Genomic DNA, 14,589 nt, shown 5'->3' with positions numbered 1-14,589 from the left:
TGGTGAACTCACCATTGCAAATCAGCTGATTTCGAAGTTGAAGAGTTCTATGGTTCAAATCCTAGTAAACTACTTTTATACAGATTTGAATACTAGAATGTGGATTCCACTGTTCTTTGGTGGTTGGGGGGGTTTCAATTAACCACAGATCCCAGGAATGGTCGACCTGAGACTGTACAAGACTACACTTCATTTTCATTCACATGTATCATACTCTGAAGTAATACCTTATGGTGGTTCCAGAGGGTAAACAGATCAAAAAAAGAGGATCAATTAAAAGGTGCTATTTAGATGTACATATAAAGCCAAAAAAAATTATCTTTCACCATATGTGGCTGAATATGTTTTGGTACTGCTTCAATATTCCATGACCTATGCTTCAAAGTGCTTCCACACGTGCTGTATTTGGCTTCCAGTGATTACTTTCTCTTTCCAAACCTGAAGAAATGGTTTTGAATGGAGATTTACTTCAAATAATAGGTGAAAACAGAGACCATCACTTATTCTGCAGATTTAAACAGACTACAGTATACTAATGACATTAGAAAGTTGGTAAAACCATTAGTATAAATATACCAAATTGCAAGATTACTATGTTGAAAAATAAACAAAAATTTACGAATAAAAATCTTTTTACAGGCTGAGAACTTTTTGAACAACCTCATAAAGGGATATCTAAATATAAAAATAAAATCCTGATTTTTCCATGTCATATACTGATTTGTGCCTATTATCATACTAGGCCAAAGATATAAACTCAGAAAATCATTAATTTGTCAAACCTCTATCTTATCTATCTTCATTCTTACTTAAACCTACTGATGCAATCCCATATCAAAAAAATAATTTTTTTCACTAAAACTTTCTCTTTTAGTAGATATGGATATTTTATAATAAAAGAAAGTTTACACAGCTACACTTTTAACAGCGAGTTATAATAAGGAATTAAGCTTTTTTAAATGAACAGTTTTTAATAATGCATCATTTTTTAAAACTATGCATCATTGTTACATATTTTTCTAAAAAAAAGTATTTTTTTATTATAATTTTTACAGTAAAAAAATAACGAGGGATTAATTTTTCAAACTTTTATTTACAAAAGTTGTAAAATTGCATAAAACTTGACAATATATCAGAAGAAAAGAATAGAGCTATTTCCTAAAAATAGAAAGAGAAGGTATATTTCCCACTTAAAATCACAGGGCAAAAATATGTTTGCATAAACAATATTAGCAAGATCATTAGATCAAGTAACATCAGTATTATTTTTGTGCTATTTTTGTTATAAAACTGCATTGCACATATTAAATCTTCTTTTCAAAAAAAGTCAAATAAAATTGTAATGCTTATGCTGTTGAACTAAAATAAATTAAATCACAAAACTGAAATTAGAACCACAAAATAAAAATACTAAGTGTTTAATAATTTATTACAATTGCTAACAAATTATACAGCAAAGTCATACTTTGCTATGTTCCTTGTTGCTCCCTTTCTGACAGGTGATCCTGAAATTCCCAGACTGTGTTGTGCTTATCGGGGATACGGTTTTTGCATGTTGTTACAGGGGAGGGGTTTTAGTTGGTGAGAGCCTGACATTATCTTCTGTGTGGGCGGATGGTGTCTGTTAAGATTTCCCCTCCTCTAAAGTAAAAAAAAATAGTTATACTTATGTTAGGCTCATGAATTGGTGCAAAAAGCTATGAACAATAAACAAAGAAATGACTTAAATTATATAATTGGGCCTGGTAATTTATTTAACAATGTTTTAATAGTGTTTTTGTATGATAGAAATCTTGCAACATACAAAAACACTCACAACAGAAGTCCCTTACAAAGTCCATATGAAACTTAAAATTCTTCCACTGTGCAATTAATGAATAAAATAAAACTGTATTACTAATAACAAGAAATATATTACTGTCAAATAAAATGTTTTTTTTACATACCGGTTCAATTGTATTAAATGGCTGAAAATACAATGTTGAGGTAGTTAAAAGAATTCTTCCAGGATTTACAACCAATGGAGTTATTTTATTTCCAACTATTTCCATAACAACTTTTTCATACAGATCTTCAAACCACACAGGATCAAACTGAACCTTTGCCTGCCTACCTCGCTCAATGGCAGCAATCTATAAAACCAGTTAAAAATAACTGTCAATATTGTAAAGAAAGAATATTAAAAAATCAAACTAAATTACATATAATTAAAAATCAATCACTCGTTAATAAGACAACATTCCCCAGATTTAAGAATCAATGATAATTCATCTGTGAGAGTGTAATTAACTTTTTAGTTTATCATTTTTGTTCATTCACCAACAATCAGTTGGTACAACAATTAGCACCAAGCTTTGGGATCTGTTGGTCTCAAGTTCAATTCTTAGCAAGGGTCAGGCATCTTCTTACTTACTCATCTTCCCGTTGAAACACATGTCCTAATAGCAATAAAAAAATAATAACAAATTAATAAAAATTAATATATTAATCTACTCAAAGATAACATTAATGAACATCAATGGATTTTTATAATATTAAATTTAATTAAAAATAGAATCTCCTTAAACTAGAGAATAAATCTGACTTCACACCACGATTATAACCTTTAAAATACACAGTGCATGGGATAGCTTACATTTTAAAATAAATTGTACATGTGTAGTCCAATAACATTTTTAATATTAAATAATTAATGAGTGAAATTTAAAATAAATCCATTATGAACAAAACATTAATTGATAAAGATTGTAAAAAAACATTAGTCAGGAGATACTGGATGGTTTCAATAAAATTCCATAACAATCACTAAGATTCTAAAATTAAATTATAATATTTTTAAATCTACCCATAGGCAGACACAAAAGATAATCATAATTTGGTTATATTGAAACATAAGTTCAAAAAACTGAAGAAACAACTACGTATAAAAAGGTGAAACGAACACTAACATTAAAGAAATTGTCACTTGTATAAATATTATAACAGACTTATGTATAATATAAAGGCAGAAGAAACCATAAACACCATAAATCCAGAAGATGAAAACCCAAAGAAATTGTATTAACGTATGCAAAGTAAAATAAATTAACATTCAAAACAGTAAACAAAGTCACGTTAAAGGAAAATTTCTGTCGAACAGAAAAGAAAATTATAGGAAAGGTAGATTAAGAAACATAAGAACATTATAATAACTACGCTACACAAACAGTCAGCTGTTTCTATTACTTGAGAAGAATCAAGAATACAGTACTGGCCACACTAATGTTCTTGTATTTTGTCAAATTATGATACAATAACTTTTCTGCTGCAATTACTGTTTCAAACAAAAGAAGCTGATTCTAGGAACTTTCTGAAGCTATATCTATCAAAAAATATATAATACTTTATGGAAGTAAAACATGGATGACAGGAAAGCCAGAAAGATGAAGGAAAATTTTTGAAAACTATTACAGAAAAATTCCAAAAAATTAAATGAGTTGATAAACTTTAAAATGAAAATCTTTTAGGATAAATTGGAGTAAAAAAAGGCATAATCATAAAAATAGGTTGATACAAAAAAAATTAAGGTATCCACATATAAATAACAAGACTCGTGAATAATGTGATATTAGAATTCCTACAGAAAATAAAAACAATAAAGAGGCAATAGATAGTGAAAATAATTCTAGGAGTATTATGCAGTATATATCTTAAGGTTAAAAAAGTCTGGAAAATAAAAAGGAATACTGAAATTAACAACAGATACTGTAGTCAAATAGTTAATTGACAACACAATACTAACAATTCAGGATACTTACTAACTCAATACCTTTCAACGAGAGGAGATAAAGAATTCAATACCAATAAACAAAGTTGTGACCATTTCAACAACACATTGACACTAATTCATTTCTCTTATTGGCAATCAAATCGTAAAACTTACACATCGAGAAGTTTCAAAATTATAAAAAAGCCAAGGACCTACAAATGCACCAAATATATCGATTTAATCCTTCTAGTAAAAATACTGTATGAATAAATAAAACACAAATTTGTGAAATAGGAAACTAGGCAGCTTTTCCGCAAGTCTTGTTTCTGCTTTCATAATTTGTTTGTACTTTTTTTTTTTATGATTAACTCATCATGTAAGCTGGAAGCTTGTGTATGGGACCGTGAAGTGGAAATTTTGTAGCGTATGAAAAATACCATGTATAATCGGCACTCTGGATGAGAGGCTAAGACACTACCACTACACCATGGAGATTGGAGTATACCATTTACAATGGTCATATACAAAGAAAAAAATATTCAAAAACAACTGAATTTAATTCCAACATTCATAAAGCTCTTATATCAAAATGTAATATACCATAGCAGTATTATTAAATTTGTCATTTCTTCCATTTCATTAGCAATAAATGTATTTGAGCATAGTAATTACAATTACTCTATATATTCATCTCAAAAAATCTGATTCTATTACTCATATTAAGAAAGTATTGAACATCGCTTTTTGCCAAGTAAGTCATAGTACATTTTTATATTGTCACCATCTAAGATAGTTTCAGAATGTTTTAAGTTTAGAAAAAAATGACCAAAATGAGAGATTAACAAAGTATGCAACAGTGACTGTGTATAGTATTGAATAATAATATGTGTATAAATAACAAATCTATTTGTGCTAATTTAAATACGCTGGAAACTTTAAATTTGTGATTAAATCATTTTTTTTCATATTTATGCATAGTAACATGCATAACACATAATTCAAAATATGACAAAATTAAAATAAATATCATACAACTATTATATGAAAAATCTGCATTTTCTAAGATTTTTTGCATAAAATAACACACCACTGGTTTGGTTTATTATTTATCCAAATCTATGGTTTTAGAAGTAAGATACTATTTACATGCAATTAAAACTAACAACTTTTTTGTACTGCCATTATAAAACTTATGATTTGGTTGAAAAACTGAGATTTCAAGTTAGTGTCAGAAATCAAAAATTTCATTTTAATGTCTGAGTACTGCTACTGTTAGCGATAATCAGAATCTATAGTGTAATTTGCATCAGTTTCTTTAAAAGTAAAACTACCTAGCACATGGACACACATGCGCGCTAGAAAAAAATTCATTTTAGAATTTAGTATGCCAATGTATAATTTTACATCCAGTAAGAATGGTAAAACAAGTACTTTCAATAAGGAAACAAATAAATTCACAGTTTGGGCTCTTAAAATACCAAGAAATACCATTATACTTTAAAAATGAAAAAACAACATTTTATATTTTTAACATAATTGTTTTATTGATAAGATCTTTTTTGTAACTTTAACAGAAATAGTTCATTTCAATGTAACTAAATATAGATTTTTTGTTCTACAAAAATCAGATATGTAATCTAGTGGATGATAAAATAGACAAATGCAATACAAACCTGGAAATGCTCAGACTTTGCCAGGAATTAAACGAGTTCGACAGTATCTATTTAAGCAGGTACTGTATCAAATTCAGGATACAATTTACTTAGAACTGAAATATGTTACTGGGAATTAACTAATTTCATTGCATTTAATAAATTGGCTGTGAAGTTACCAGATCTAACTTATAACAACACATTAAAAAAAAATAATTGTTACAAATAAAACATATTGTCATTTCACAACAGATTAAATTCACAAAACATTTTAACAAGAGATATAAGTTTTTTAGTAGAAAATTTATTATTTCATCCTTATTTTACAATACTTATAAATGATAATCAACAATTTAATCATTATCAGGAAAAAAAGAAACACTCCAGTAAACACATGTCAACATAATTAAATAAGCTAATACCATGAAATTTTACAGAACTTTCTGCTACAATTATTACACTACTGGACTACCTTATTTTATTAATGTTTTCTAATAACATTTTAAGTGATTTTACAGCGCTCCAAATACTGCCACCAACAAAACGTGATTGCCTCTAGTCAGTTCCAGATAGTTTAGTTATGTTCCGGAAACCTTTACTTATATTAAACTTTACAGACAAATATGGCTAATAATTTATAGAAAATTTACTAATATGGAACTACGCCACTTAAGTATGCTATTGGTTTTTTGTGAAATTGGGGTTAAAAATTAATAATTTTATAATACATTTTACATCATAGTATTAATTTAAAAAATGAAATGGTACAACCAATATTAGTTCTATAGTGTATGCTATAACATAAACCTTCAATTATTGACGATTTCCTGTGTTTTTCTTATTATTAATTTCTTTACGTTTAAATGACAGTTTTGCACATAATATAGAGTTCCAAAATAAAAAAAAACCATAAAATACAGCAAAATATATCTAAATATGGCAAAAAAAAAAAATACTAAACAGAAAGATTATTAAGGGGAAATAGAAAAAAAAAATTTTCTTATTTGTTTTAGATAATCTGGGTGCAGCAATTCCAAGAACCAAAGCAACAATTGCAGTGTAAAACAGTATAACCAGTACATCATGCCTCACCAAATTAAATTTGTTTACCTCTAAATTTATGTAAACCTGGGAATTGTCTGTAGTCAAAGCTCAAGACCAGTGCAGAATTACAGCCTAATATGATCAACTTACAGCACAAATTCTTTTGGTACCTTCTTTCATGTTCCAGTCTTTTTAAGTGCCCTCCAGTATTAAAAAGGCATACTATAGAAAAACAGGATCATATTAAAAAAAAATAAAATATTCATCTCTTTCCATACAAAAATTTAATCTCTTCTATTTAAGGGCATAGTTAAAACATATTAAGTATAAAATAAAGATCAGAATACAAACCATTTGACTCTGCTCTAAAACTGGTAAAGTAGAAGCCCTATAAAGCTGGGAGATTTGTCTAAGGCACACCTCTATGTTAGCATAATTAAGCAGGAAGAAAAATGTCTTTTTCACCTGAAAATAGAATCAACAAGTAAAATTACTACTGCCGCTAAAAAGCTCAACTGTAAAGAAAAAAATTGTTATCAAATTCAGTGTAATTTCAATAACAAAAATGCTCTTTTATTCAGTTGTAAACTGAATCTATGGGATTTTTAAAACAGTACCTTAATGAAACAATATACCTACCACATACAAAAAAAAAATTCCTACTTCCTTCCTATACTAAAGAACAATAAGCTCAGTAAGTTTGCAGCGGGCCTGAGCTACTTTCAAATGAAGATATTTATCAATAGTGGCATATTTCCCACAGATTTTTTATCTTCTTTCGATATTTGACAACTATCAATCTCTTCCCAAATGATACAAAATTTTGTTCCTGTGATTTAAATAACATTACAGATAATTCTTTTGTGTCTGAACATCTATCAGTAAACAAAAAATTCATAGACGCTCTCTTAAGACAAAATTTACATTTTCTCTTAGTACTTAATAACCAAGTGCTGAAATCTGAAATATTTGATTCAAAACTAAAAAAAAAAAATAAAAAAGGTACTTTAACAAAAAGAAAACCTGTAAAAATTTGACAGCCCATAAGCTGGGTAACCCCAATTTTAAGGTTTTGGGCAAAATCAATTATGTAGGAGTAATCCTGAACGGGTAAATAACCTAGAGCACCATTTGGATAAAATTTTAAAAATCCAGGGGCCCCAATAAGGTTTTTAGATAACTAACTGTTACATCAAAACAACAGCTAACACTATGTAACAGAGGCAGGATTGATGTGATAAAAGCAACACCAAATTATGTACAGTCTTGATCAGTGACTGCATCTTGTGTTTTCACAGATGACCTCTTTTTATAAATATATAAAATATATAAATTTTATATATATATATATATATATAAAATACCAAATTTTAAAATATAAGAAGAGGATTCAAAAATCAAGCTACCAGCTTGTTTTCAAAATATAATGTTTGGCTTTTAAAATTATGACAATATGGTAGTAGATTGGGAGTCAATTACACGCTGTTGTATATTACAATTTCCGTATGAAATAAACCGGCTAATCACAAATTTAAAAAATAATTTACAACGAAGCGGCTAAAAACAGAAAAAGGCTAAGGTAATAGGAAAAGGTTAAGGTAGAAAAACTTAGTTCACAGAAAATAGTATTACTTACTGTAGTACAGAACCAAAGGACCTCATTAATAGTTACTAAATTGAAGAAAATAAATTTTAATACATTGAGGTAACAGAAGTAAATTTTATAGAAAATGTTCAAAGTTAACAAAGGTCAGAATAAAAAGATATTTCATTAAAAACAATAAGAGGTAAATGCAGGATCAACATATCCAATCTATTTCAAATAAAAGGGATAGACAGATGTTTTTAAAGATAACCAAACTTAACAGTGTAGTTTTCACTGAACATGGATTGAAACAGGAAGTATAAAAACAGTTTATTAGATTATTAGTCGGTTTATTGTTATAATTATTATTACTGTTGTAGGAATTCACATAAAATTTCACTCACAGCCATGTATTTTAAATATAAAACAAGAGCAAATTGTGTTAATTATGAGGATCAATCATATGTAAATTGGACTTTTATCCTCATGACTTTCATATGAACATGAGTGGGTTGGTGCAGAGGGATACTGACAAAGGAGATGTGTGAAGGGGATGGACACAGCATTTGTGTACCCTGATCAATAGCATCAAGTCAAAGCAAAAATTTCCCATTGTCGGATGAACAACATATTATCATGAAGTTCCTCACAAATAAGGTCGTCAAACCCTCCAAAATTTTGATTAGGCTGCAAGCACAGTTTAGGGTACGACACAAAGTACCCAAGTTTACAGTGGGCCAGTTGTATTTAAAGGAGGTATGAAGCTGTAGGAAATGAGACTTACAAAAGATATCTGAGAAAAGTGTGACAATTGACAACATTTAACTGATCCATGCAAGAATGAAGATGATCAAAAATTTGATGAAATTGTTTCAAACGTGGGTTATCAGTCATCGAAGTGTTCATTTCATTATATAAAAACAACTTGGCTTTGGGATTATAACAAATAAACCATGTGTCCCTCACTATAAATTAGTTTTACCTCACAGAAAATGTTTCCACAATGATAGTTAAAATGAAATCAAGTCAAAAAATAAATAAATATTTTAATCCATTTTGATTCTATTGAGAAGTTAATCTTATTATGCTAGGCTTACAGTTAACAATCAAACATAACAAACTTGTATGTAAAGTCTAGTACATTCTACCTTTTTGTTTTTGCAAATGGAACTGGAAAAAAGTATAAAAATATTTGATAAATTGTTAATCAAATATTATGAAAAATTAAATAATACTATGAAAATTTTCCTTATATTTTTTTTTCACAAGTGCTTTTGTTTTTCTGCAATATATACTGCTTTCCTGAATAAAGTATATTAAAAGTTTTTTCAAAATACAGAATAAGAATGATAATCAAAAATTAAAAATTTAGGTTAAGATGCATTTCCATAAATTATTTATTAAAAACTTTTAATTGTTATATATGTTTTGAATTAAACCACACTCCCATCAAATTCATTTGAATTAAAATAGTTCAGTTTTACATAACTGAGTTAACTGGTTATTTAAAGCAAGCAAATGAGAAGGTAAAATTTAAGGTGAATGGAAATTGTATACCTTACATTTCACAATCAATAAAAAAATATTTAAAATAAAATGTTAATTCTGCTATTATAAAAGTAATAAAACATACTAACTACACATCTATTGAATTATAGGATACATACGTTTTTAAACACGTAAGGTGCTAATATATTTCCTTCTAACATTTCAATGTACTGATTACAAGATATAGTTATCACATTTTTTTCAGATGACAAAAGCCTGAAAACAAAATTGAATACTACTATAAAATAATACTTAAATTCATTAATTAATAATGGAAAATTACTACATTAAAAAAATGTTTACATATTGATATACTTAACATAAACAAATTTATGTTAAATTAACATTTTAAAACTAGCTTAAAAAAATAACCAGATGTAATATTTAGATGACAAAAAATACAGAGCACTGAAACACTTGTAACGCATTGGCTAGAAATCAATGAGATTATTTTACTGCTTTCGTTATACGACTGCTTTTCTGTCCAACTTCCTTACTTCCAGTAATATTTCACTTGTCGAGTCACTTTCTAGTAGGTTATAAAAATTCTTGATAATGTGTTTTAATTAAAGCCTACAGATGCTTATTATTATACAGCACATGACTACAGTCTAGCAAATAAATGAATGCAGCTGGACTTTGACTGAGGTAATTTATCAATAAACCATCACAAAAAAATTCAATATATACCAAACCAAAGTATTCACTAGTTTATTAAAAAAAAATTATTCACATAACAATAAACACTGCATTTACATTATTGAGGAAAACTTGAGAAACAGAATTTTTGCGATCTTTTTTTTTTCATTATTTCTGGCCTCCATAATTTTGACAATAATTTTTTTCTAGAATGTATTATTTTCATATGTTAAAATATGGACCCCTATCTTTGCCCCTCATCAAGAGTAAGGTTGTTTTTCCTCCAATATCTTTACACCCTTTAAAAAAATCTCCATATCCAGTTGCAATATAAAAATTATTTTTTAGATTGGCTAACATTTTTACAATACAAATGAAAAATAAAACTTAAATATTATAGTGGCCCTTTAAGAAAAGTTATATTTCCATATTTTGTTGGATATCAAAATGATTTTCTCACACTGTAAACATTTTTACAGAATCTTATTTCTGTTGAAAATGTAGAAGGTAAAACAAAGATATTTATAAAATTTAGCAACTGAAAGTAAAATAAAAAAATCTGAAATACTTTTTTTTTATTTCAAGTAGAACTTAGTACAACAATGTGGCAAAGAATATTTCTTAGAACACCTCATAAACATTTTTTTTCTGTAATTTAATGAGAATGAGAAACAAATAATAATCATTGAAACACAAATTATGCAGCTACAAAATGACATTTAGAAATACAAATTACTTTGAAACCATTGTGATATCTGCTAGATACCATACACAATGAAATGTATATCAGATCATGAAGCCAACTGTGATGTAAAAATAAACAATTATCATGCATTAGAAGTTAAATACTTTTTACTATTATATTTTACTAAGGACAATTTAATAATTATATAATTCTGTATTTATCACATTCTCTTTTCATTTCATTTCATCTTGTGGAATGTATTCCTCATTTAGAAATAACAAAAAAAAATTATATTGCACATCTATATAAAAATAATAACAAAGAAGGTAAGGCATAAACACTGCAATTTGGGGGTATACAATTAACCGAGTAATATATTGAATAAATTGGATATACATTCACATATAGATAATTATAAAAAATAGTTACAAATACTACACAATATATCAGAATCAAACTTTGCAAATTATTTCAAATAAATAAGAATACTTTACGGAAATCACATTCAAAGGCATTAACTATGACACACAAAAATTATAGTCATGATTTACCACATTTAAGCAAAGCAAAATTTACAAACATTAAATTTGATGAATACAACATATTAAATGAAAAACATACTTCAGAGAACAAATACACTATTTAATCTTGCACTTAACTAGTGTTCTAATAACGTGAGCATAATTAATAAAATCATCAGGTATATGAACAAAGGAAAAAACTGGATTATTTTCTCAAAGATCTTTTGGGGGCATATTTTTAATTATTTAGTGGCTTCTGGTTTTTATTATGTTATAGTCATATAAACATTATTTTATAATGCTTATCTATGAATATAGCAATAAAATCTGATATAATTAAGAACAAAGAACTGAAGTAGTCATGATTAAAACTAACAGAAAATACAAAGCACTAATTCTTTAAAACTTTAAATTATTTTATTAATTTGATATAAATTTTCTGACCAACGTAAATGGCGATCATCAATTTTTCTAATTTCGGCACATTCTTTAAAAGGAATTTTAATTAATGGTTTTGAAAGATCTTTTGGATCAAATACAAGTGATTTTGAACATATTTTTAATCTTCCTAACTGATTTTTTTCAGTTTCAATATTTTTATTTTTAATACTTGTTTCTTCGCAAAGGAACACACTCAATTCTTCAAAATATATTTCACCAGGTTCTAACAGCAACAATGAAAATCTAAAAATGAAGAAGACATAAATAATAAAAACAGATACAAAAATTAAACATGCACAAATATCACCATAGCAAAGACGAACTACAAAAGTAATATTACTTATAAATAAAAATACAATCAAATTAATTTTTTCTGAACAGCAGGTTTGTAAGTTTAAAAAGTAACAAAAACATTCATTCATTTTTTACAAATAACTTCACTTTTCTTTTCTTTTTAAATAATGTACATTATACAAAAATATTTTTTTATTACATTTCTCATATAGTGAAATCTTAAAACTCAGATATTAAAATACCTAACAAAACATTAACTGTACTCTGATTCTACACTGGACTAAAAGCTGAATCATCTTAATTTGTTTTTCAGCATGATGAAATACTTCAAATTAAATGAAAACTATTTTTAAACCACAAAATATTAAATTACTTGCTTTCAAGTAAATTTTATCTTTTGGAATCTCCATTAACAGCAGTGACTAACTCCACTGATGAAAATGCTACATAGCTCTTAAAGATCCTAAGGAAAAAAATGTTTCATTACTTCAAAAGTACGTCTAAAATGTAATAATATTAAAGTATTATTACGTTCTGTCATGCTATCAAATAAACAGAAATTATTCTTCCAATATTGTGTAGCAAGTGCATTTTTCTTAGTAAATGGTATGAAAGTATAACTATTACTACTACTATTATTATCAGTGATAATCTTAAATTGGTTAGGAAAACCCTTTAGCGTGTAATCAGTCTAATTTGGGTTGTACCTTTAAAGTAGTGATTGGGGTATATTTTGTTTTTTTGTTAATTTACTGTGGCTAGATGTTAATTACTGGTTTACGGGTGGAATTTGTTAAATTATGCTGTTTTTGTTTATTTGTGATATGATTACACTGCAATTCATTAAGTACAAGTTTTGGAGGATCCATAAAATCCAAAGTATCTCTCAGAAGAATAATTTAAATGTAATTTTAAAGTAAATGTTAAATAAATTTTAACTTTTTTTGTTATCATCTGTTATATGGCAAACTATAGTTGAAAGTCAGCTGATTAAAAAAAACAAACAATTAACTATACAACATGACCAAGTTAACATTGGATACAAATGAAAACGTTTTCTATTGCAGCTGTTCATGTATTGTATATTGAGTACTGTTATCTTCCTTTATTATTACTAATAAATTTAACAAATTTTTATTACTATTTATATTTAGTACTAATATTAATATTTACTTCTGCATTACCTATTAATGGAATTTTCTATTATCATTAAATTTAGTTTACTTGTTTATTTGTTACATTATTGTCTATTTTGTATTTATTATGCAATGTTTCAGATGTAAACAAGAATAATGCCACAAATATTAGAAAGCCATACATTCATAGCGAATATTGAAACATTATTAACAATGTTATTACATAGATGGAAAAAAAACAAAAAAAAAACGGGAAGATTACTTCAACTGCAGCAGTCAATTCTTTTTTCCTGTAAGTGAATTTAAATTGGGAGCATTGTGGATTGGTGTTGATAACAGCGCTATGCCGACTAAATTTGGATGGAATGTTAATTTGGTCATGCAGTACATATCTATCTATTGTACATCACGAAGATTGGGAAAAAACTAAATTCAACACTAAGATTTTTGATATAAAAATAAAATGGAGATATCTTCTGTTAAAAAAGGCAGTTTCAAGCAGTACTGAAAGTATGAAGTGAAAAATGTATTTCAAATAATTTTCTCAGCAATTTTCATTTTTAGGCTCGCAGCCAGGTAAACATATAATTATGCTCTTTGTAAAATAACACTTGAAATATACCACGAAACCATCGTGTAATGTGGCGCAACATAGTAACGTTTTTAATTAGTTGCCAATATTCTTTTACGTAATATTATTTTTCCACTTATAAAAAAAAACATCATCATGAATAATCACATATCTTATTACCTGAAACCCTAAATCGTTGCTTTTATACCAGCAAAGCAGTGGCATACATAACCTATATATTCCTCTTAACCGAAATATTAAGCAAGACATACGTAAAAAATAATCGAAGACGAAGCCGTTACTAAAAGACTACGCAATCTCACAAGAAAATAATACATTCTTACCTTTCTTTATCCATCAGACACAAATACAACAAAAATCACGTGACAACTGTCAATTGTTTTCGGCATTAGCCAAAATTTATTGCATAACTTGTTTTCAAAACATTTTGCAGTACTGCCAACATATTTTGTAAAATGAATAAAAAACTAAAAAAAATTTTGATTTGCTGAATTTAGTATTTTTGCTACAGTGTTCTAGCATGCCTTCCCATGCATTATTTTTTGTGTTTGCTGTAATGTTTAAAACTTTTTTTAAAAATTTTCATTACAGGTATATATATTTATAAATCTCTAAATAACTACGTCTTAAAAAGCTATTGGCCAGTATCGGTGATCCCTGAGATCGACCGGTAAAGTTTATGAAAGGACGTCTTTCCTGTTCTT

At 27.3% G+C, this 14,589-nt stretch overlaps 1 protein-coding gene across 1 annotated transcript in view; it reads right to left on the bottom strand.

The window, feature by feature from the left end:
• The window catches only part of LOC142319703 (protein FAN-like), an 83,742-nt gene extending 69,426 nt beyond the window's left edge, over positions 1 to 14,316 (bottom strand). Inside the window, exons 1-5 of the mRNA XM_075357277.1 lie at positions 14,209 to 14,316; positions 11,867 to 12,106; positions 9,697 to 9,793; positions 6,796 to 6,909; positions 1,947 to 2,132 (exon numbers count right to left, since the gene is read on the bottom strand). Coding sequence (XP_075213392.1) covers positions 1,947 to 2,132; positions 6,796 to 6,909; positions 9,697 to 9,793; positions 11,867 to 12,106; positions 14,209 to 14,222 — 651 coding nt within the window. The 5' untranslated portion in view covers positions 14,223 to 14,316. The remainder of the gene's footprint in view (positions 1 to 1,946; positions 2,133 to 6,795; positions 6,910 to 9,696; positions 9,794 to 11,866; positions 12,107 to 14,208) is intronic.
• Between the last annotated feature and the right edge of the window lie 273 nt (positions 14,317 to 14,589).

The sequence above is a fragment of the Lycorma delicatula genome, chromosome 2 (genome assembly GCF_047948215.1).
Source record: "Lycorma delicatula isolate Av1 chromosome 2, ASM4794821v1, whole genome shotgun sequence".
NCBI lineage: Eukaryota > Metazoa > Arthropoda > Insecta > Hemiptera > Fulgoridae > Lycorma > Lycorma delicatula.
The sequence above is the reverse complement of the archived record's forward strand: the minus strand, read 5'-3'. Positions and strand labels throughout refer to the sequence as shown.